The 23,306-nt window shown below is 39.4% G+C and overlaps 1 protein-coding gene and 1 pseudogene across 3 annotated transcripts in view; both read right to left on the bottom strand.

Annotated features, from left to right (window-relative positions):
* st3gal3b (ST3 beta-galactoside alpha-2,3-sialyltransferase 3b) overlaps window positions 1-19,938 on the bottom strand; it is a 59,234-nt gene extending 39,296 nt beyond the window's left edge. The window contains exons 1-5 of one of the 3 annotated variants that reach the window (XM_088348903.1): window positions 19,585-19,938; window positions 12,346-12,489; window positions 7,073-7,135; window positions 6,594-6,635; window positions 1,408-1,450 (exon numbers count right to left, since the gene is read on the bottom strand). In XM_088348903.1, coding sequence (XP_088205029.1) covers window positions 1,408-1,450; window positions 6,594-6,635; window positions 7,073-7,135; window positions 12,346-12,463 — 266 coding nt within the window. In that variant the 5' untranslated portion in view covers window positions 12,464-12,489; window positions 19,585-19,938. The remainder of the gene's footprint in view (window positions 1-1,407; window positions 1,451-6,593; window positions 6,636-7,072; window positions 7,136-12,345; window positions 12,490-19,584) is intronic. The other 2 variants (XM_088348913.1, XM_088348921.1) reach the window with 2 other exon arrangements.
* On the bottom strand, window positions 5,201-5,377 carry LOC148376601 (U2 spliceosomal RNA; annotated as a pseudogene).
* Window positions 19,939-23,306: the final 3,368 nt, after the last annotated feature.

Below are 23,306 nucleotides of genomic sequence, written 5' to 3'. Positions count from 1 at the left end.
TTAAGTTCAAACTGAATTTAAATTAGTATTCTAACACGAACATTTTGCATAATCTCAGATTTGTATTGATTGTGTTAGGTGGGGTTTATCGTTTAAAATCCATGAAAAATGTACTCATCTAGAATTACTGATAAAATTGAGATTTTTGGGCCATATTGTCCTAACCGATTTGTTTGACATACAGGCAATTATTCTGCATTTTCATTTATGAATTTATTTATTTGCAAAAGTTGAGGGCAAGCGCAGAGCTGTGCTGCAAATTAAAGCCCACTGAATCAATGGAAGCAATGACAAAACTGTTTTCCCCCTCAGTTTAGAGCAAGGTGATTTCGCCGCAGAAAATTGTCAATAGATTTAAAACAACAATCCCAACTTGCTAAAATGTTTTAAATACACTTTTATAGAGAAACAATACCTGTGAAAAATGTTTAAACAAGAATAAGTCAATTTTAATCAGTTTTACATTAAGGTTAACAGTCATTCTATCTATCTATCTATCTACCCTGGTCATATCCCTTGAGAGGGGTGACCGACAGCAAAGAAAATTAAAAAAGGGAAAAAGTAGCAAAAAACACAAAAATGTTTGGACCATGGCCAACCCAAATGCCCAAACACCCAAACAAGTTAAGCACCTCGGCACCCAAGTTGGTCATGTTTTCGTCCCTCCAGATGAAACGGGACACAAGAAAGCGGCCATGTCACTCGGGTCAGGGTGACACAACAGACTCTTCTGTTCAACAGCAGGGCCCGACAGCTTTCACTGGTTTACCCCTGCCGCATCATAGGGTTGCCTTGCCCGTCCCTTAGAACACGTCTAAACATCCCACTATTCTTTTACAACACCTCTCCACTCATTCCTATCACCAACGAGAGCTCTAGCTTCCACTAGATTTAGACCTTTTTCCTGCAGTGCACTCATAACAACATCCATCCACGTCAATCGCGGCCTTCATCTTTGTCTCCTTCCATTGACTTCCGCTCTGTAGATCCTCTTCAACATTCGCTCATCATCCATCCTTTCCATGTGTCCAAAACAACAGAGTACTCTTATCCACACGCTTGCTCAGTTCCACTACTACTCCAGTTCTGGCTCTCACAATTTCATTTCTCAATCTATCCAATCTTGTCACTCCTAACATGCTCCTCAAACACTTCATCTCAAAAACATTTAAATTTAAGTTGACGGTTATAGCATGTGCAAACAACAGCTACCTATAGCTTAACATAATTAGTTACTTACTATTGTTTAATAATCAGCACCAGGTTTTAAATGATTTTACGTAACACCTGAAATTCCTAATCTTGGGGTCAATTAGTAAAATACATTTCTAACAGATATATGTACGGTATGATATCAGTTGTTACAAAGAAAAGTCACTAATTGCAAACTAAAAATAAAATACTCACAATTTTGTGTCCAATTGCAGCAAAAAGCCCTGCTTGTCATACACTAGAAGAGAAAAACAAAGAAGATAGAAAACAATCTTATGTTAGCGTGAGCTCACAAAAAAAAACATTTCGGCTTAAACTGTAAAAACTGGTTGATCTGCGACAGTACACATCATCCCCCGCGGTTATTGTACACAAACAGAAAGCGCACTGGAATTAAAGGAGTGCGACGGACAGGTAAGGTTAGGGAGAAGCCAGCCAAAACAATCTGTTGAGTGGAAAAATAAAGTGAGAGTTGGAGTTAGCGATCACCTATGGACAACCAAAGTGGCGGCCAATAGGTGCCTGCAATGGTTGAGAGCAAAGCCATTTGTAAGCAGAGAGAAAGTGAAAACATACTGTTAATAAAAGGGCGTATCCAAAATATATATTTAGCACTTTGAATAGATAAAATATATTTCATTTTTAACACAACAAAATTAAGCAGTAATACAGTTTAACTTGTTATACTACTCTAGAAGTTCGACAGTATACGGATTCCTTAACCTCCTGGGTCATCAGGGCACCACTGAGGACTCAACTCTGGACAGCTCTGAATAAATGTATAGTTTACAAATCATTCTATTTATTTAAAGCTTAAACTGGATGAAAAATTTAGTTTCCAAATCGTTTCTGTCGATTCATGCAAAATCAAATAATGGAGGTGTTCAAATGAGTGTGAATGCTTCTAGACCAGGGGTGTCAAACTCCTTTTAACTCGGGGGCCACACGATAGAACAAACATTCTCTCGGGGGGGGGCGGACTAGTAGATAAGTGAGAAAGAAAAAAAGAGCGAAAGAAATAAAAGAAAGAGAGGGAGAGAAAAGTAGAAGGTGGGAAAAAGAAAAAAATAGAGAGAAAAGGAAAAAAGGAAGAGAGAGCAATAGACACAGAGAGAAGAGACAAAGAAAGAGAAAAAGGGACAAAGAGAGGGAAAGAGAAAGAAATACAAGGCACCTGGCTTTGGCAACATCAAGTGGACATTTCAACATGCAGCTTGTTTTTCTCTTGCGCTTCTTTGACACCCCTGTTCTAGACACACCAGGATTTATAATGCGATGAAAACGGATATATTAACTACAAAGGCATGGTCTAAAACCCGTCACACACCGAATGAGGCAGCCAAAAACCCACCGAAGTGGATAACCGTTCAAAATGAAAAGAACAGTCAGGTGATTGACTCTTTGACATAGAAGTAAAACCGCAATGATTCGAGTTGCCGCATAGCCTAAAGCTTCAATTTCTGTGCTTGTAACCATAAATAATATTGCAAAATTTTCAAGCAATAAGAGATATAACTTTCCAACTATCACCATTATAATATAAGTACAGTAAATAAAACATAATTAATAGACCTAGTGTAGACATTTTAGAATTTAAAGGCTGTTGTTTCTCCATTTAATCATTTTCGTGACCTAATTGCAATGCTTGATTTTTACAACCGCAGAGGAATACAAAAAATACACTACAGACGCCTAGGTTACGTGACTAAGTGGAATGTTTTTTTGACATTTGTCCCACCATATGAGATCAACATCAGATTTTCACATTCCCAAAAATCTACCCATACATATATGAATGTGCCTCATACATCATATAAGATGCTGGTCTGCAATTGGTTTGTCACAGCTTCCAATATGCCATGAGCTGAACTCCCTCCCAGTTCAGAATCTTGTCTAACAAACTTGAATTTATTTACCTATGGGTCCCAAGATTTGAGAAGAAGCAGGAATATGGTAACTATGGAAAAGAAGCTTGAGAAATAGAGGAATAGCAAGGAGGAACACACATTGTTACCCTCATTCGGGAGTAGGGCTGTAACCAACTATTGATTGGGCAGGGTTGCTTTAACTAGATTACTTTCAATTACTTTTGGATTACTCCAATACCAAATATGCTAATAAAAGACAAAATAAACTAAATATGAATACAATTATGACTCACAACACGTGGTAAGCTTTCTCTCCTGGCTTTGATCTCCAGCAAAACTAACATAAAATGCAACAGAAACAAAATGAAAATATATCCAACATCATTTTTGCCGTTCCATGTATTCCGTTACTCCCCAAGCCAGCACAAAATGTAGTAATCTTATTCATATTTAGTTTCTTTTGTATTTTATTAGCATATTTGGTATTGGAGTAATCCAAAAGTAATTGAAAGTAATCAAGTTAAAGTAACCCTACCCAAACCTGGGATTGGTACAATTAAGATTGAAGAGGCAACTTTTAACAGCAAAGTCTTGAAAGGGCATTAAAATTCCCACAAGTTTTAAAATCAGTTTTCATTTTGACCCGCTGTTTCCTCCAACCCTGCATCCACCCAAACTCCCCCGTACCAGCTCAAGTCAAGTCACACTAATGTATCGATAAATACAATTTCATATGCATATGATGTTACTAATCATATTCAAGTACTGTAATATTGAATTCTTAGCTAATTACGAGGTTTACATCCCCCCGCAACATAAAAGTTTCACCTTGTGAACCCCACCTCAGAATGGATTGATATTTCTTGCAGATAAGGTTCATTCTGAAGAAAAGTATGAGCCTAGTTCACTATATACACAAAATCGAACTGGTTCATGTAAGTAAATCAAAATTATTCGCAAATGTGCCAGCCCAGACCTGCAATCTAATATCAACTTTTATGACATTGCATGTTTTGGTTGCTCAAAATAAATTTGTGGTTAAAAGTTAAAGTTAGGTCGTGCTACTTGGCATGTGACGGGTTTTGATTGACCACAATGTATTCCACGAGGCCTTTTTTAAAGTTTTAATATATTACTGATGTTATTGCACTGATTATTCAACGAAAGAGTACTCCAGAAATCAGCGTAAGTAAAATGGTTAGTCTTCAAATATAAATCAAGATTATTATTTACATACTGCAAGCTCACACATAATGAAAAGAAGACATAACAAAAAGCAAAACCTGCCACACAAAACATTGTGCTTACAGTTCTACAGAATGTTTCAAAAAGATAAACATTAGAGAAAAAAGTCAAGAGCAAAGTAGTATGTATGCCTGTGGTTCTGGACTTCATCTTCGCAGAGAAGCTGAGAGGGAGAAAGATAAAGACAAGCAAAATAGGAATACATGACAGCTCATTGGAGATGGATCCAAGCACTGCCCTGGAGAATGGCGACAACTTCTACCAAAGCAGTGGGGATGTGAGCAGGAATGTGAGGAAAAATAAAGCAATCGAGGTGGATTGCCTTTTGTAGCCCAGACAGCAGGGGGCAGTATTTTATTACAAAGCAAGTGGAGGGGAAGGATCATCACAGCACATAAACATTTTACTGTTTGGACCAAACACGTTTTAGAGAATAAGATTTCCCCCAAAAATGTTATCTTTTCTGTATTCTTAAAACAGTTTCTTTAGTGGAGGATATGTTCAGCTAGTTGTAATGGATTGGCTCAAAGAGAGGAAAGCTTTTTTACTAGTGTTTTGATTTGCGCAAGAGGAGTCAAAGCAATGGTCCCCAAACTAAAGCGGGCCTCCACATTTGGTCCAGCCCCCAGAACAATAAGAGAACATTTTGACGCCTTTTTTTTTTTTTACATAGAAATTAACTCAAAAGTCTGGGTGTGTATTGGATTTGAGGGGTTTGGGGGTTTTTAAGGGTTATTGATCTATCTTCGTTATTCATTATCCATTATCCGTTATCGGTCAGTTCATTATATGCTACAAAGCCTAGGAGCCGGGACACTTACTCTCAGCCAAAAGGCTAAGCCAAGGTCCTAGCCCTAAAGCCTTGTTGCGATGATTGCGAATGCACCGTTCCCGGAGGTACTGCAATACCGGGCCGATGCGTGGAGTGGACAGAGCAAGCTCTTATTCCATCTCCGGAATGCAAAAATCAAAAGGCCAAGCTAAGGACCTAGTATCTAAGGCAAAGCTAAGGACCTAGCATCAAAGCCAGGCCAAAAGGCCAAGCTAAGGACCTAGCATAAAGGCCAAGCTAAGGACCTAGCAACAAAGCGCCAAGCTGACTCATTTAGAATCTCACAGTCGGTGTGCGGTATGTTTTTTTTTAACAGACCTGGGTTGCAGCAGTGTGGACAAACAGTGATATAGATGACATATGAAAAGGCATTGTTTTTATCTCATGATAACACTATCTTCAGTCGCGGTAGAGGAAGCAAATATTAATTTTGTTGTGCATTTCACATGTTACAATGACAATGTATTTGTCTCTTACAATGCTTAGAATTGAAGAAAAGAATATGATTTAATGTCATTGAAACGTGTGAAACGCACAACAAAATTAACATTCGTCTTTGGTACTGTGACTAAAAGTAGTGACTTAATGAATAAACAACAATGCCTTTTTGCAAGTCAAGTTTCTTTGTATAGTCCTTAACCACAAAGAGTCTCAAAGGTCTTCATGGACTTATTTTTTCGGTTTCTTTCTCTTAAATTATCTCTCTGTTTTCTCTCTTTCCCCACTTAGTTTTCTTTTCTGTCTTTCTCATTTTTGCTTCTCTTCTGCTCTCTCACTCTTCTCTCTTTTTCTCTACCAAATAAAAGTTCAGAATAAACGTTGTTTATTTCAAATATAATTACTCTACGGTCAAATAATTATTTTTTAGTCAACCAGAATACAGAACATAATGCACGATGCAAGACCGTGAAAAGTGAACCTTGTGTAAGCAAGGGTATACTGCACTAGTTTACACAGGTCGCCAGAATTAATTTCAGAAGTGTCTTAGAACTCTAGAAAACATAAACAACATATGAGAGGTGGGATTCGACCCAGAACTTCATAAATGTAAAATAAGCGCACTGTATATGATACATTATACATTTTAATGATATTATAGCAAGCAGTTACACCACTAGTGGTCCAATACTCTGACAAGTAAGCTGTTCTGTTGACATTTTTCTGTGATGAACCCACAGAGTGTTATTTGGTTAGTATTTATTTCATAAATAGTGTAATTTACTGACTTACTCTTGTTCTGAGAAGAATCCAGAGAGTGTTATTTGTTAATTCTTTATTTCCATGCTATTCATTTTCGGACTTATGTTCTATGAAGAGGGTTATTGGATTGTGACCCCGGCTCTTCATCAGAAAAACAGAAAAGTTATGTGGTTCTCACAGGAAAAAGTTTGGGGACCCCTGGGTTAAAGTTTGACCTGACAGAGCTGCAGATGTACCTGAGCCTACTATTCGTCCCACGGAGATATCCGTTTCCAGCTCTGAAACACAAAAGGGTTAGTCAGCAGCGTTAGAGGCCAGTCTTTGTCAGAAGCATTTCATTTGAAAATAAAGCTAAGGGAACCAAACGAGGGCACAGGAAGGAGAAAAATGATTTAGTAGATTTATTACCAGCAGGCCGAGTTGTCAATGCCCGATTATATATTTAAAGCCAGATGAAATGGAAACCGCATTAAATCCAAACGCACACTTACTGTGCTTAGGATATTATTGCAGCTTAATGTTGAGCGTCTCATGAAGACGAAACAAACAAACAACCACCTCAGAAATGAAAAGGAAAGGGCGACGGAAAGGTAAAGGCGCAGCATCATTTGTTCAGTTAGGAGTGATTTGAATGCCATGGAAATCAAGGACCATCACCAAGCATCCCAACGCTCGACAAGTCACCGGGTTAAATGGGCGGCCCCGGGCCCACTACCTGCAATTTGTTTCACTTCATTGCTGTTAGAGACGATTACAGACGTCACTTCTGCACCAAGCTCTGAAAACAAAAGGGGGTTAAGATACTGGGAAATGATTACGGCTATAGACTTGTGAGGACTGATTGAACACGGAAAAATGCAGATATTGACAGAAAATGACTTTTAAAAAATGGTTGTTTGGGTTGCCATTTATTATGAGACGGGTGATGGTAATGTGATGTTTTCTACACACTCAAGGAGGCCTGGTAAACAAAAGTATAGTTGGAGAACATTCTTTTAGAGATCTTTTTTTGTTTCGAAGAAGGGACAGGAAATAAAAACGACTTAGTCTCCTCAAAACGAGCTGCTGGAAATCCTGCCACTCGTTAGAACTGTTGACTGAACCCTCAACACTATACAGAAGTCAAGTAAAGTCAAGTCATGTTTATTTGTATAGCTCTTAATCACAAAGAGTCTTAAGGGGTGCAAACAACACCATTATTATATCATCCCCTGATCTAAAACCTACATGAGGGCAAGGAAAAAGCCCATTAAACAGAATGCAACATCAGGAAACACAAAACAACATAAAGAACCTGGTGCACATTCAATTTCACATAGATTTAAAAGTTAAAGATGCTAAATTGAGAATAGACCTGAATAAATATGTTGCATTGCTTTATAGCACTACTCTTAACACAACCAGTTCAAAAGAAACATAGAGTACCAAGAAATTTTAGTACATTACATAACATTTAACTAACAGGGTTCAATCAATATTGATACTAGCTTGAAAACGAGCCTGGCCATTTATGGAAGCTCAAATTCCTCTGGTTGATCACCCTGATCTCAGTTTCAGCTGAAACGAAAGATGACTGGCTCAGCACTAAAGGTAGGATAAAGTAAGACAATCCATGGAGAAAACCAAGCTGGGCTTTAGGGATGAATTACCAAAGCTTCTTTGCAAAGATGTCATGTTTAATGAATGACCTATTAGAGCAAAACATGATAAAAGTTATCTTTTGAAAAATAATCAAAAGATAAGGCTTTAGCATGCCCATATGCTATTGGGTGAACTACCTTCCACAGTGCCTCTCTCTTAATTCAGTTCAGAATCTTGTGTGTTATTTAAAGACTTACCGAGTTACTGGAATACACTAGTGTATTTTTTGTACTTTATTTTTACGCTATGGATCCCAAGGCTTCCAGGGAGATTGAACTGAGAATCAAAAACATGATTGAAATGAAACCATTGAAATAAAGCTTGAAATTATCAAGTATTACGAAGAAGACCCACAAATCAATAACCTAGCGAAATTGCATGACCGTACCCGATCGACATTTGGGACAATTATTAGGAATACAGAGGCGAATAAAGCAAGGGAATCTTTTTAAGGCCATGACAAAATCAGTTTAATTTTTTTAATAAGCCCTCGTTTTTTCTTCCTATTCTCTGCATCCAGCCGGTTCTCCACTTGACCAGCTCAAATCATTTCACACCAAAATCAAATACAATTATATTGCACCTATGTAGAACTTACCATTTTGTTATTGTAATGTGTTGTATCTGGGGCACCCGTGGTTCAGAATTATAACAGTATTTATTCATCCGCATGTAAATGACTTATATGTAGTACTCACTATATTGTGTTTAGTTACTTTCATGTTTTATATATGGTCCCGGGGGGTGTTGGATTGTATTAGCCGCGCATTCCCATGAGTTTCCATCCCCCTTTATTGCGATCCCTACCTCAGAACGATTTAATATTGTATCTAAGGGCTCTACTGTATTAACAATGACATATAGCAATAAATATGGTAGATGAGACAGATCTTGAGACTGTTAAGATTTAATTTAAGAAGTTGTATAAAATAACACATGGCCTAAAACCACTATAGCTATAGCGACCATCTGGCTGATCTGCAGTAAGCAGCCGGTTGAGTACTTCTTCATCATTGCTAACTATGTTTAAAAGGTCAACAGAGCGGCAAATGTATCTGTATGGATTACAGATCAGACGGATTCCACAATTTAACAGCCAGATAAAATATGACTAAACATCCACATCCTCTTAACAATCTGTGAGTCCACAGCAGCATTTCAAAGAATAAGACAAAATCCTCCATAGGAGTATAAAGCCATTCTTCCACTGGAATCCAGGGTGAAATGGCCGTGGCATTTCGAGTAAATATTGAGCGAGACAAAAAAATTTCAGCTGATGATAGCAGAAGGTAGATAAGATTTGTTACATCGACCTTTTTTGACCAAATATTGTGCAACGCAAGGTCGCAAACAGCAGTAACTAACAAGATACGTGTGTCATCCAACTAATATAGTTTACCCATCCAACCTCTCACAGTGTAACCTGCCAATGGCAGCCAAGAATAATTGGAAGTTATGAATTGGAGTTGAGCATAATATTAATCTATGGCTTGTTTGGCAAAAGTGACACAATCTGTACAATAATTTGAGACCATTGGGCTGTGCAGCATTGTATGCACAACAACAACAACAACAAAACTTGTTTTGACCGATCGTGTCAATTGATGGAAATATTGTGCAAGATGTGCAACATGTTAAGGTTATCAACAATGCTCTTTTTCCCCTGGCACACCACAAATGGTAATTAAATAAAAATAAACTGGTCTGTTTTAGTTTCGGGGACCTCGTGTCATCTTTACCAGACTGAAGAATACCGGTAATCCTACAACATTTGTCTAGATTTTCTAAAATACTGTATCACAAAATTTGTTTATAAATAAATAACTGTTAAGGCACCATTAGGAATGGGAATTATCTAAGTCCTGACCACTTCAGGTTATCAACACTAAGTATTCGTTGATTTATTTATTTTTTAACAGTCTTTGATAGACACAGTGTGTTTGCACTAAATTGAAATCAAAACATTTCAGCATTAAAATGTAGTTGTAATGTTGTGTACCCTCGTGTGTCATGTGTGTTTTTGTTTAGTATTTTACGCATACTGGCTCATCAAAAGTTTGAAAATCCAATGATATGGTTTGTAGGAGCAATATGTTTTGGTGACTTGGTAAAAGTGTTTTCGGAGGTAGATTTTATAAGGTTTTGTAGAATGATCATTATGAGATGACCTATATTTCAAATTTCAAATCCTTAGTAAATGCATTGCTTAAAATAAAATGTTTGTTGACTACCTACAATTGTCACATGACAACATATTATGATTAAAACATAATAATAGTTGAAGAAAAAAGATGCTGCTCTATTGAAAGAAAAATTTGCTAAGGGCAAGTTTTCAAAAGAAAAGAGAGAAAGAGCAAACACTTTCATCAGTTCCAGGCTTTAGTACAAAATTGGGGCTCGGATTTTAAAAAGATGTTGTAGCCCCCTCTGCTGGGATATAATGCATTTTCAGGAAGTTCATAAATAGATACCAGAACACAAAGCCTGTGTCCATTGGCAAGTGTCAAGGCTTAATGGGTCCAAATCCTTTTCCAAACTATGTGTTCACTGTCACGTCAGCGGTATTCCAACACAAACCTTTAGAAAAAAAAGTAGTAAATAGGACTTTTTTGTTAGCTAGTAAACATTGAAAAGGAACCTTTCTGAAAACAAAAACTGAAAACGTTCATTCATAAATGGTAGAACGCAGCACTTCATTCAGGTTATATCTGTGCACATGACCTAATGTTGAGCAACAAATTTTAAAAAGCGGATGTTAATGTAAATTATGTTTCATTCATGATGACACTGAAGGATGCATAACAAATAGAGTACAACACCCCATGTTACTTCAAACCTACCTTACGATAGTTTCACTTTAAGTCTGGAATAAGATGTGTTTACAGCATTTTCCTCACTATACCACTACAACAACGAATTATTTATTGCCTATGAAATACTAATTTTGCAGCATACTAGCGTTTCACGAGATATGTCTTTATGTCCGTCTGCTATTGTTTGAAATAATAGAAAATGCTGGTCTGCTATTCGTATAAGTCAGGGCATCATGAAAATACGATATGCTATTGGCTCAACTACCTCCCACAATGCCTTCCCTTTCTTTATAGAGTTCAGCATGGAGATAAGATCTCAGGCCCAAGCCAGACCTGAAATTTGTTTCAAAAGCACCCCTCCTCCCCGAGTCCTCAAATATAAAATATGAAAATTTGAGTTTGCTTCAGGATTGGACTCTCAAATCAAGTTAATTGGTACGGCTCAGGCTTCAATACCAGAGGTCCCGATCAGGTCAGGCTGTATATTTTAGGCCATATCTTACCTCCAGTTCAGAGTCTCGTGTGCTTTGCAAGTCAGTGTTAGTATACTGTATTTTTTGCACTGTATTTATTAGTTATAGTTCCAAGGCTTGCAGTGATGCTAAAGAGAGAAGAAAGAAATATGATAACCGTGGAAACGAAGCTCGCGATTATCTAGAAATACAAAGAAGGCCATGAATCACCGCCCTCACTTTGTTGCATGGCCATAATTAATCGGGACCATTATTAAAAATAAGTAGACGATTAAAGCAAGAAAATCTTCTAAGGGCATGCCAATCCTTGCAAGTGAAAGGTTTCAAATCTTTTTCTTTTTAATCCCCATCACCGCGTCCTCCCCCTTCTCTGCACCCATATGCTACTCCACTCAACTCGCTTATGTCAAACCAAAGGGAAATAAAAATGCATTTTTCCTCCACATGTATATTCATTTATATTATTTATCATATGCACATATATTACACATAATGTAGTACTTGCTACAAACAATTGTTTTAATGTTTATTTCTGGGGTACCGGGTTTCGGGAAGCATTTACTAATTACCATAGGTTTCTATCCATTGCTATATGGTAATTTCACTTTCCAATCCTCACTTCAGTAAAGATAAATAACTTAGCCCGGGGTCTACTGTGCGACATTTTAACTGGGGAAAACACGTTTTTAACTTTTACAAGTAAAAAACGCCTAATTCCCTCACTGCGGATTGTTTGAAAAGTCAAAAGGAAAGTCGAAATGATGTCATGCTTGCACAACCTATTCGGGTGGTTCAAGTGTTTCCAACATGCCAGCAATGGAAAGGCCAATAAAACATGCACAAGGAAGTCTCGTGTTGAGTGTTCCTTGCAATATCCATCGTAGGAGGGGTCAAACACACGTTAAAGGTTTGAACAAACAGTAAAGGAGTTGATGAAAAGAAGAAAATATGTAACCAGACAGAAACTGACAAATGATCATGCGTAAATCAGCACAAAAGCAGAAATGTCAAAGTTTAACCGAAGGAAAAGAAAACTACTGATGAATAGGATTGTGACTTACGTTGCTTCTGGCCCCATACGTTGAGATGTAACTTGCCCGATGAGTAATAAATAAAGCCCAGGACCAGCATGGGGCACAGGACGAACAGCAGCTTGTGTGTGGGCTTCATGGTCTTCATTCACATGGCACTACCCAGGTCATCACCTGAAAAAAGGGATAGTAAGCGTTTGAATTTCTGATAACCGAATTTGTCAGGAAAGCCGTTTCAAGGGTGTGGGGGAACTGTTGTCGCATGGTGCAGCAGGGCAGGAGCTAGATCATCCAGATAGAACATGTGAGGATTAGGACATGCAAAGGATTCCTTTAAAGCCGGGGTGTCAAACTCATTTTCATTGAGGGCCACATCAGCATAATGGCTGTCTTCAAAGGTCCTGGTGTAACTTATAAATATAACCTAATGTAATTGGTATGTAAAATAAATAACTACTCCATTTAAAGTAAACCTGAATGTATAAAATCATTCAGTGCCATAACATATAAACACGTTTTCAGGAGCACTGTGCCTGAGTGCCAAAATGTAAAAAAAAGATTTTATTTTTTTTAACTATTCTCTGGCGCAGCTTCTCGGTTAAATATCAACCCTCTGGGAATATTTTCAGTATGATAAAACGCCAGTGGCTTTGTTCAAATTGTTGTTTACATACATCGTGCCGAGTTTTGCTTCCTGTATGACACTTTATGGCAGTGTACTCCGTGCCCCACATGCTGAAATTCGGCGGCAGAGTACACGCAGTCTGTTGAGAAAAGTGACGATAACAGTAGTGACCGTTAATGCTTCAAAGCTCAATTCTTTTTTAAAAAAAATAAGAGGACCATGTGCATTCGTGACAGGGAGGAGGGACGACGTTTAGTGTACGACCAAGATCGCCTTCACAACCTAAATCTGGTGATCACGTCACCTAAAACATTGAGGGCTGAAAAGTTCTTGCAATGTTCATGCATAATTTTAGTGTTCGTGCAATAAGATGGTATTTTGCAAGCAAAGTGCCCTTGCGTTTATGCAAAGCATTGTTTGGATATCGAAGGTATCACAAATATAGGTTTTTGATGGTGGGATGGTGTCATAATAGTCTGTAGTTTGCAATAGTCTTTGCAGCCCTTTGAGACTATTTGTGATTAAGGGCTATACAAATAAACATGACTTAACTTGACTTAAAAAAAGCACCGAAGTGAAAGTCTGCGTGGATTTCATCCAAAGTACGAGCAATTTCAGACACAAATTTATTTATCTTGTATGTAGAGGTACCACTGTACAATAAATCTTCCTGGACATTTTTAGGGTAATTTATTTCTCAATTCTGGCGTAATTTTGAGAATATTGTAGTTGTCAGGCATTGTTGGAAATGTAGTTTACAGTCAAAGCACTAATTTCATCGGTTTATGTTTAAAAGCTCAAACACTATAAGCCAGGGGTGTCAAACTCATTTTAACTCGGGGGCCACACGTTAGAACAAACATTCTGTCGGGGGCCGGACTAGTAGATTAAAGAGAAAGAAAAAGAGAGATAAAGAAATAAGAGAAAGAGGGAGGGAAAAGGAGAGAGGGCGGGACAAAGAAAGAAAAAGAGAGAGAGGGAGAGAGCGTGAGAAACAAAAGATAAAAAGTCGTGAGAGAGGGGGAAAAGAAAGGAGCAAAGAAAGAAATCCAAAGAGAAATAGAAAGACAGAAGGAGAGAAAAGAGAAAAGAAAACACGAAGGGTATGAGGAGAGAAAGAAAAAAGAGAGAAAGGGATAAAGGGAAGTTAGAGCAAAAGAAGTTAAAAAGACACAGAGAGAGAAAGAGACAAAGAGCAACAAAGGAAGAGAAAAAGAGAGACAAAGAGAGTGAAAGAGACAGAGACAGAGAGTGGGAGAAAAGGGGTGGAAAACAAGGAGACAGAGAGAGAGAGAAAAAGAAATACAAGTACAGTGTCTTTGTTCGAGGCACCTTTCTTTGGCAACATCAAATTGACATATTTCAACCTGCAGCTTGTTTTTCTCTTGCGCTTCTCTGAGTGTTGTCAGCGGGCCAGATTCAATCCCTTAGCGGGCCTGATCCGGCCCGCGGGCCGCCTGTGCTATAAGCAGTCGTGAGCCACATTGATATGACCAGTTAGATATGCATTTATAAAATAACAATCAAGTTATTGCTATGATATTATTATGTTCTTAGCAAATTGTAATTATGAGAAGGTTAAAATAGGGTTGCAGAGCAGAAGTAAATGGAAGGAGACCAAGAGGAAGGCTGCGATTGACCTGGATGGATGGTGTTATGAGTGCACTGGAGGAAAGAGGTCTAATGTAGTGGAAACTAGAGTTCTTGTTGATGATAGGACTGAGTGGAAAGGTGTTGTGAAAGGATAGTGGGATGTTTGGACGTGTTCTAAGGGATGGGAAAGGCACCTGTATGATGCAGGGGGTAAAGCAGATAAAGCTGTCGGGCCTTGCTGTTGAACAGAAGTGTGTTGTGACACCCTGACCCGAGTGACATGCTTGCTTTTTTGTGTCCCATTTCATCCGGAGGGACAAATGCATGACCAAATTGGGTGCCCAGGTTCTTAACTTGTTTGGGTAATTGGGCATTTGGGTTGGCCATGGTCATTTTTTTGTGGGTTTTTTTTGCTACTTTTTAACTATTTTCTATTCTTTGTTTTTGTGTATGTGTTTGTCTTGCTGTCGGTCAACCCCCTCGAGGGATATGACCAGGGTAGATAGATAGATAAAATAAGGTCAACCAGTTAAACATCCTACCAATGAAAAATCAAATTTCTGAGAAAATGACTATGACCCAGCACTAGTGAGCTATTCTAAGAACCAGGGCTACTCAGGTGTTTCTCGAGGACTTGCTGGTACCTGCAGGCACCACTTTAACCCCTGACATAAACCCTATACAGACATTCACTGCGTTCGCAAAATTCATTATTGTGCGAGTTTGTATTATATATTTGACATTTAAACGGTACTCAGGGTTCTATGACTAACCCTATTCATGTGGAAAGCCTGGCAGCCTAATTGCCACAACCAGGAGTGGCTTTGGATCTAGGTTAGAATCTGACCACCTAAACCTCATAGGCCTCCCATTGTTAAGATATTCAAAAGTTTCATTTCTGGACACAGAGGAGTTGGATCATTTTCCTAGCTTCATGAATTCATGACTGTTTCTACATCCTGGATTGGTTGCCAATCCAGTTTTTTTGGTGACACTCACAATCACTATGTAAGAACAGGGTTCGTACATCACTCGGGCCTACGGCGGATAAAAACATTACTTGGAAAGTAGGCCATGCGTATCCTGGCAGTAGCTCGGTTACGCAAGAACGTTTAAAGAACACGCCGGACAGTTGAACGAAATGGAGTCTGACTCGCCTCTGTAAGATTCAAGTAACATTAAAGCTAATGCTATTTTGATGACATCAATTGTACCATTTATATGCATATATTTTGTGACAAACGAAAGCTTGAACGTAATGCCAGACTTTGCCTGCCAAACAAATTCAAAATAAATGCATGCTGTCTGAAGAACAAATGTCAGTAGTTAAAACGTTAAAAACAACAAACATCAGTGGAGGAGCCGGGAATCGAATTTTATTATCTTTTTTTTTGTATTTTTCAGTACATTGTCATTCAAGCAAAGACACCGAATCCCTAATGCCCCCAATAAGCAGGTAGGCGCCTTGCATGGCTGACTCCCTATGTGTGTGTGTGTGAATGGGAAAGTGTGAAGCACATTGTAAAGCGCTTTGGGAGGTCTTCATTGACTTGAAAAGAGCTATATAAATGCAGATAATTTACCATTTGATTTCAAACTGTAAAGAATAGGGTTGATTTCCAGACTGCAAGTGTGAATGCATTTCACAAAATGCACATGGTATTTGTTTTATTTACTGTTCTACTGCTGTTAATGAGCCTATTTGTGTTTTACAGGAATAAAAGGGGTTTACTTGATTTTTATTTATTATTTATCTGCCTGTACCTAAAAAAAATGGACAGAGGTTCATTTGTGGATTTATGTCTCTACTTACTTAGCACTGTAGTAAATTATTATTGTTTATTTTTCATTTTTGTATGAATCTGCAGTATGTTCGGTAAAAGATGCATTTTTCTTAGTACCCATGTTCTTGTACTTGTTCATTTTCGACATAGTTAAATCAACGTTGTTACACTAGAAAAAAAATTTTTATTTGCATGTTTTAAAAACAAACTGTTTTGAAAACAAAATTGTTTTTTGTTGTGTGTTTCTTTACAAATTAATATTGATTAGATAATGTTGAACTGGTTTTTCTTTGCAAATAGTTCTGAGAAAATTGATCACATCCATACCCAAGTTTATTTTTCTATTGTAGGTTTTTATTGTTTGATATTCCATGACACTCCAAATGTTGTTGGATTATTGTACATTTGATTTCCACGTGTAAGGACATTTATCAACTCTGCTTAAATTTAGTCCTTTACGATCATGGTTCCTATCTACATGACAACAAGCTGTAAATTGTATTTGGTTTTTAACCATGTGAATATATTTAAAAAAATGTAAATTGTGTGCAATACTTTTCAAAATAAGTGTTGACCTTCATCAAAATAAGGTTAAGTTATCGCACTCATTTATGAGGGTCACACATTTGCAAAACTACTTTAAACCTTTGCTTGAGATTTAAGGACATTTATCACAGTTCCACGATTTTTTCTTTAAAAGGTTGTTTTATGTGCTTTTTGTGACTGCACTTTGAGCTGCAGTTTGTTGTGTTTTGCTATACAAATAAATTGATGTGATGATGTCACTGTATTCTGTGTGTACTGTAAATGGCCAATTCAAGAACATTTTTCAGTTAATTTATTTATAGGTTATTTTTGTGTGATATTTCGTGATAATATAACTGAAAATAATATTTTATCGCCCAAATGGACAGAGAAAGAGAGAAAACTTACATTTATGGGTGACTAATTAAAACCTTTGCTTGAGATGCAAGGGCATTTATCACGTTTAGTTCTTTTTGGGGTTGCTTTGGTGTGATATTCCTTAACAATGTATCCAGCACACCAAATACCGTTTAAATTCTCGTGCATTTGATTTAATCGAGTAACTTTTCAGCATTTGTTAAAACTATGCTGTCTCAGTCGGATGCGGGTATAATTCATGAGTTTGTTACCTCCCGTCTTGATTACTGTGATGCACTACTCTCCGGTCACCCGAAATCCAAAATCAAGAGCCTTCAGCTAGTACAAAATGCTGCAGCGAAGCTTTTAACTAAGACAAGAAAGTTTGATCACATGACCCCGATTTCAGCTAACCTGCATTGGCTCCCTGTTAGCTTAAGATGTCAGTTCATGGTTCTGTTGGTAGTATACAAATCATGCATGGACTTGCTCCCTCATATCTTTCAGATTTAATTTCCCCCTATGTTCCGGTCCGGAGCCTTCGCTCCGAAAATGCTCGTTTATTAGTGATCCTAAGAGCCAAGAAGAGATCCATCTAAATGCCGTGACTTGTTCTCAAAAACTGCTGTGAACATTGACAAAGGTCATATCACCCAGAGTGACTCAGTCAAAAATGTAGGTGTCATATTTGACCCCAATCTGTCCTTTCAAACACACATTAAGAATACTACTAGAACATATTTTTTCCATCATCGCAACATTGCTAAAATTCGTCCTATGCCAACGTAATGCTGCGTTTTAGAAAAGGCGGAAACCTGGACATTGTGTCTTGTTTTACTTTGTGATCAATACTTAAATAAACTACAATCCAGCACACTCGTATGCTTGTCTGTGTTGTCGTAAGGCGGTCGCAGTAGAGGGCACCCGCGTTGTATCGTGCAGTATGTGTTAAATACAGAAATAGGACCAACTACAGAGACTGCGCCTTTTGACACGGTGCGCCCTATGGTTATGAAAATGCCGTGACTTGTTCTCAAAAACGGCTCTGGACATTAACAAATGTAATATCACCCAGAGTGACTCAGTCAAAAATGTAGGTGTCATATTTGACTCCGATCTGTCCTTTCAAACACACATTAAGAATATTACGAGAACAGCTTTTTTCCATCTTCGCAACATTGCTAAAATTTGCCTATGCTGTCTCCGTCGGATGCGGGGATTATAATTCACGCGTTTGTTCCAGTCTCGATGACTGTAATGTACAACTCTCCGGTCTCCCGAAATCCAAAATCAAGAGCCTTCAGCTGGTACAAAATGCTGCAGCGAGACTTTTAGCTAAGACAAGAAAGTTTGATCACATGACCCCGATTTTAGCTAGCCTGCATTGGCTCCTTGTTAGCTTAAGATGTGATTTTAAGGTTCTCTTGGTATTATACAAAATCATGCATGGACTTGCTCCATCATATCTTTCAGGTTTAACTTCCCCCTATGTTCCAGTCCGGAGCCTTCGCTCTGAAAATGCTGGTCTACTAGTGATCACAAGAGCCAAGAAGAGATCCGCAGGTTCGAGAGCGTACTCCATTCGGGCCCCTGTGCTATGGAATGCTCTTCCTCCTGAGATTCGATCTGCAACCTCGGTGGAAATGTTTAAATCTAAGCTTAAAACCCATTCTATTCTATGGCATATGAATCACCTATATTTTTTTTGTTGACAATATAAGGCAATGGTGTCAAAAATAGCAGCCCTATGAGACTTATTGTGATTATACAAATAAACATGACTAGACTAAAGTTACGTTTGCTTGAAATGCTTTATTGAACAAGTAGAAATTTCAACTACTATACCCGCATTAATTAATACAGTCATTAAAATCAACTTATATCTAATAAGCGCCACAGTTGCTAGCTAAACAAACATAACGGAACTTTGCGGTCCCCACTCAACACGTCACCCTCGCCGCGTACATACGACCGCCATCGAAATAAATGACATATTTGCCCGTGTCGTGCTCCCCTCAACAACCAAAATATCCGAAAAATAGCCGTGTGAGCATCTTTTTAATGCGAATGTATAGGAAGGCTAACGTTTAAACGTTAGCTTCCCCATGCTAACCGAAGGGGGGTATTTAGCCTCAGTTTGTAGTCTCCGGGCCTGCGTTCACATCGTTAAATACGACCGGAAATGGCGCTTCATTGGGGTAACCGCAAGAAGCGAGATAAGTCGAGGAATTTTTAAGGTTAGACAAAACAAATAAAACACGCGCGCGTGTGTGTTTTATCAGTGGTGAGAGGAACCCCGAAATGGCTGGAATTTCCTATTCGACGCGTAGAAAAGAAGGTAGAATGAACAAGTAAAACTACCCCACGACGAAAAATGCTCTTTACCTTATCTCCTCCTCCGAGTCTCCCCGGTTCTTAATTGCTGTAATGGATGGGGTGATAAAAGAAGCGTTTCCTCGCTCCCCTCCAGGCCATGACGGTGAAACCCGAGAAAGTAACCCGAGGGCTCCAGTCCGGACGCGCAAGAAGGAGAGAATTGCCCGCTTCCACCGTTCGACCACGCGTGCATCAAGACGACGAGAAGCGGCGAAAGGAGGACTTCCAGACCGGACCAGAGGTGAGACTGTCACCGTTGGTCACATGAGGCGTCCCGGGGAATTAAGAGTTACCACCAACCACGTCTTCTCCTCCTCCTCCGCCTCCTTTCGTTTCTTCTTCCAACCCCTTCGCTTTCGTTCTCTTTCCTTTTCCTCCAATGAATGCGCCCCTTTATCCGGGTAGGGGAGGGGGGGCTCGAACGGTGCGACCCTCCTCCATCTAGCCGTCTCCCTATTAAACTCCACCGGTTGGCCCATCCGTTCATTTTTATGTGTTTTTGCTCATCCAATCACCCATCCCTCTCGTCTTCTATCCAGCTAATTATCCATCCATCATCAAGCTGTCTCTTATTCTATCTGTCTGTCTGTCTGTCTGTTAATCTTTCTCTGTGCGTCTATCCTTCTCTTTCTCTCTCACACTCTCTCTCTCTCTCTCTGTCTATCTATCTCTTTCTTTCTCTCTCTGTCTCTCTGTGTTGATCTCTCTCTCTTGCTATCTCTGTGTCTATCTCTCTCTCTCTCTTTCTCTGTCTATCTCTCTCTCGCTCTGTCTATCCAATCTCTCTCTCTCTGTGTCTATCCCTCTCTCTTTCTCTCTCTCTGTATGTCTCTGTCTGTCTTTCTCTCTCTCTGTGTGTCTCTGACTGTCTTTCTCTCTCTCACTCTCTGTCTATCCCTCTCTCTCTCTCTCTCTCTCTCTGTCTATCCCCCCTTCTCTCTCTCTGTCTTTCTCTCTCTCTCTCTGTGTCTCTGACTGTCTTTCTCTCTCTCTCTGTCTTTCTCTCTCTCTCTCTCTCCCTGTCTATGTCTCTCTCTCTCTCTGTCTCTCTCTCTCTCTGTCTCTCACTCTCTGTCTGTCTATTTTTCTATTTATCTATCTATCTCTCTGTGTATCTCTCTCTCTTTGTATATACTTGACTTGACTTGACTATCTCTCTCTCTCTCTCTGTATTTCTCGCTCTTTCTCTCTTTCTTTCTCTCTTCCTCTCTCTCTGTCGAGCTCTCTCTCTCTCTCTCTTTCCATCTCTATCTTTCTTTCTCTCTCTCTCGCTCTCTGTATCTCTCTCCCTCTCTCGCTCTCTCTGTATCTCTCTCTCTGTCTCTCTCTGTCTATCTCTCTCTTGCTCTCTCTCTCTCTCGCGCGCTCTATCTATCTATCTATCTATCTATCTATCTATCTATCTATCTATCTATCTATCTATCTATCTATCTATCTATCTATCTATCTATCTATCTATCTATCTATCTATCATTCCATTCATCATCATCCAACGACAACAACAGCAAGTCAAGAAACAGTTCAGATTGGTAGGGTCTTGGCCCATGACACGTTAGCTCATCGTTGCAAGCTCATTGCAACATCATGTGAGAGGAGGAATCAAATGCTTAAGTCAGCTGCCTCTTTCAATATTTTCCCAGAAGTGGGCGGCGTACAGTGACAATGAGGACACCAAGCAATGCTTTTAGTGCGCAACGTCTTTGGTCTGAATTATTGCAGGCAATTTGAGAGGCTTTTAGAAACGCCGGTAGTGATCAAAACTTGCAGGATGTGGTGGGAAAATATTGTGGACCCACATTAAAGCTATACTACAGCACATAAAATCGAATCCAAAGGCTTGTGTATTGAATTGATTTATAAAATGCTACAAAACATAGAATTACTGTATTATTTTCCTGTGAAAATGAAATGATTGAGCAATCGGATCATATTCATGTCATGATTACTGATTAGCGTCACCTGTGTCCGCTCATTTGGCGCCAGCCGCTGCGGTCTACCTAATTGGTTCCGTGTACTTTTTAAGCCCAGTCCTGTCACTCTCCCGTTGTCAGTCCGTCAGCGAACCTCTGTTGTTACAAGGCAAGCATTTTGACCCTGACTTCCGCCTGTCCCGTTTTTGCACCCGCCCGTCCGTTCCTGAACTCCCTGTTTGTCTCCGGCTCCGACCTGTTTTTGATCCCGACCACGTTTGCTCTCCCGTCCCAGCTTACAACCCGTTTTTGATCCCGACCACGTTTGCTCTCCCGTCCCAGCACACAACCCGTTTTCGATCCCGGCCACGTTTTTGTTCTCCTGTCCCGGTTATCGACCTGTTTTTCCGTCCTTGACACCGCCATCTCCCGCTTCGGAAGATCCACTTCCGTATTCGGATCAGGATCCGATTGCATGAGCGGCTTGCTTCCCGTGTCCAGCGAGCACCGGCTCGCGGGTGCTGCCCTTCCTCTTTCTATCAATAAACTTGTGGTTTTGGGTCCTGATTTCGTTCTAGTCGTGACAATTTATCATTTGATTTCACAGCTTTTCAATAATTTCATTTTAGGGCTTGCTTGCACTTGATTGGGACATTTTTTTGCTAAGAAAAAAATTGAATAATCCTCAGGTTCCAGTTGTGGGGGAATGCCATAAGGAGAGGTCGGAAAGACATCTTATTTCACATCGTAACGTGAAAACATCTAAAGCTAGGAATGCCGTAACCCGGGGGGTCTACTGTATAGTTTTAAATATAGTTTTACTATCCCTGAAAATCCCCAAACTATTTTAGGCAGGAAACCACAACTCAAATCAATCATCACGAGATGCTTTTGTCTGTGGGGATTTTGTCAGCAGAAGCAAATCGGTGCAGGCGATTCCTCGCGCCTCCTCGAGTTACGCGATTAATTCAGTCGTCCTCATTTTCATTCATTGCCATGTTATCCATCGCGAGGCCTCGCATGCTACAGAGTAGTCTGCAGGACCGGGTTACCGAAACGCGTCCGGGATTTGGAGACGGCGGGTGGACGTCCATGTTGGCAATGCAGTGTGTGTGGCAGGGTAGCAAACTGATCTATAAATATGCAATCAAACAGGAAACATAATCTGCACGGACGCTTGTTCTCCCTTTGGTCCATTACTAGGAGCCAGGAGAACAGACTGCACATGAAAACACGATACAATGCTAGAAGATCAATGCAAAAAACGTATTCCTACCCAGGGCTGGGGAAATCTTTTCAGTCACTGGCTGAATTTTTTTGAAAAGTTTAGAAAGGCGGCCAGGCTAGGAGGAAAAAAAAACGATAGATTTAATCGTACGGTATATCAGTGGGAGTGTTCTAAGAGTAAGGAATTTAATTTTAAAAATAAGAAAGAAAAATAAAAAAACACTCAACAAAACAAATACCGTAAATCCCGGACTATAAGCTGCTACTTTTTTCCCAAACTTTCAACCCTGCTGCTTATTCAGTGATGCGGCCAATTTATGTACCGTATTTTCTGCACTATAGGGCGCACCGGGTTCTAGGGCGCACCCCCAAAAAATAGTTTTTGGTCCTATACCTTCCATACATAAGGCGCACCGGATTATAAGGCGCTACAATGGGAACGTGGACAAAACAGTCAGATAGTTCACTTTAACCTTCCGAATGATGGAACGATGCATTTGAGTGACATCGTACGGACAATTTATTACCCCCTTAACATTCCGAAAGCTTGTAAAGAAGCAAATACGTGTGGTAGACATGTGCGGATGCGGTGTC

This window comes from Urocampus carinirostris, chromosome 1 (assembly GCF_059441175.1).
Source record: "Urocampus carinirostris isolate Australia breed hairy pipefish chromosome 1, RoL_Ucar_1.0, whole genome shotgun sequence".
NCBI classification, from domain to species: Eukaryota; Metazoa; Chordata; class Actinopteri; order Syngnathiformes; family Syngnathidae; genus Urocampus; species Urocampus carinirostris.
This window is presented reverse-complemented; position numbering and strand designations above follow the sequence as displayed.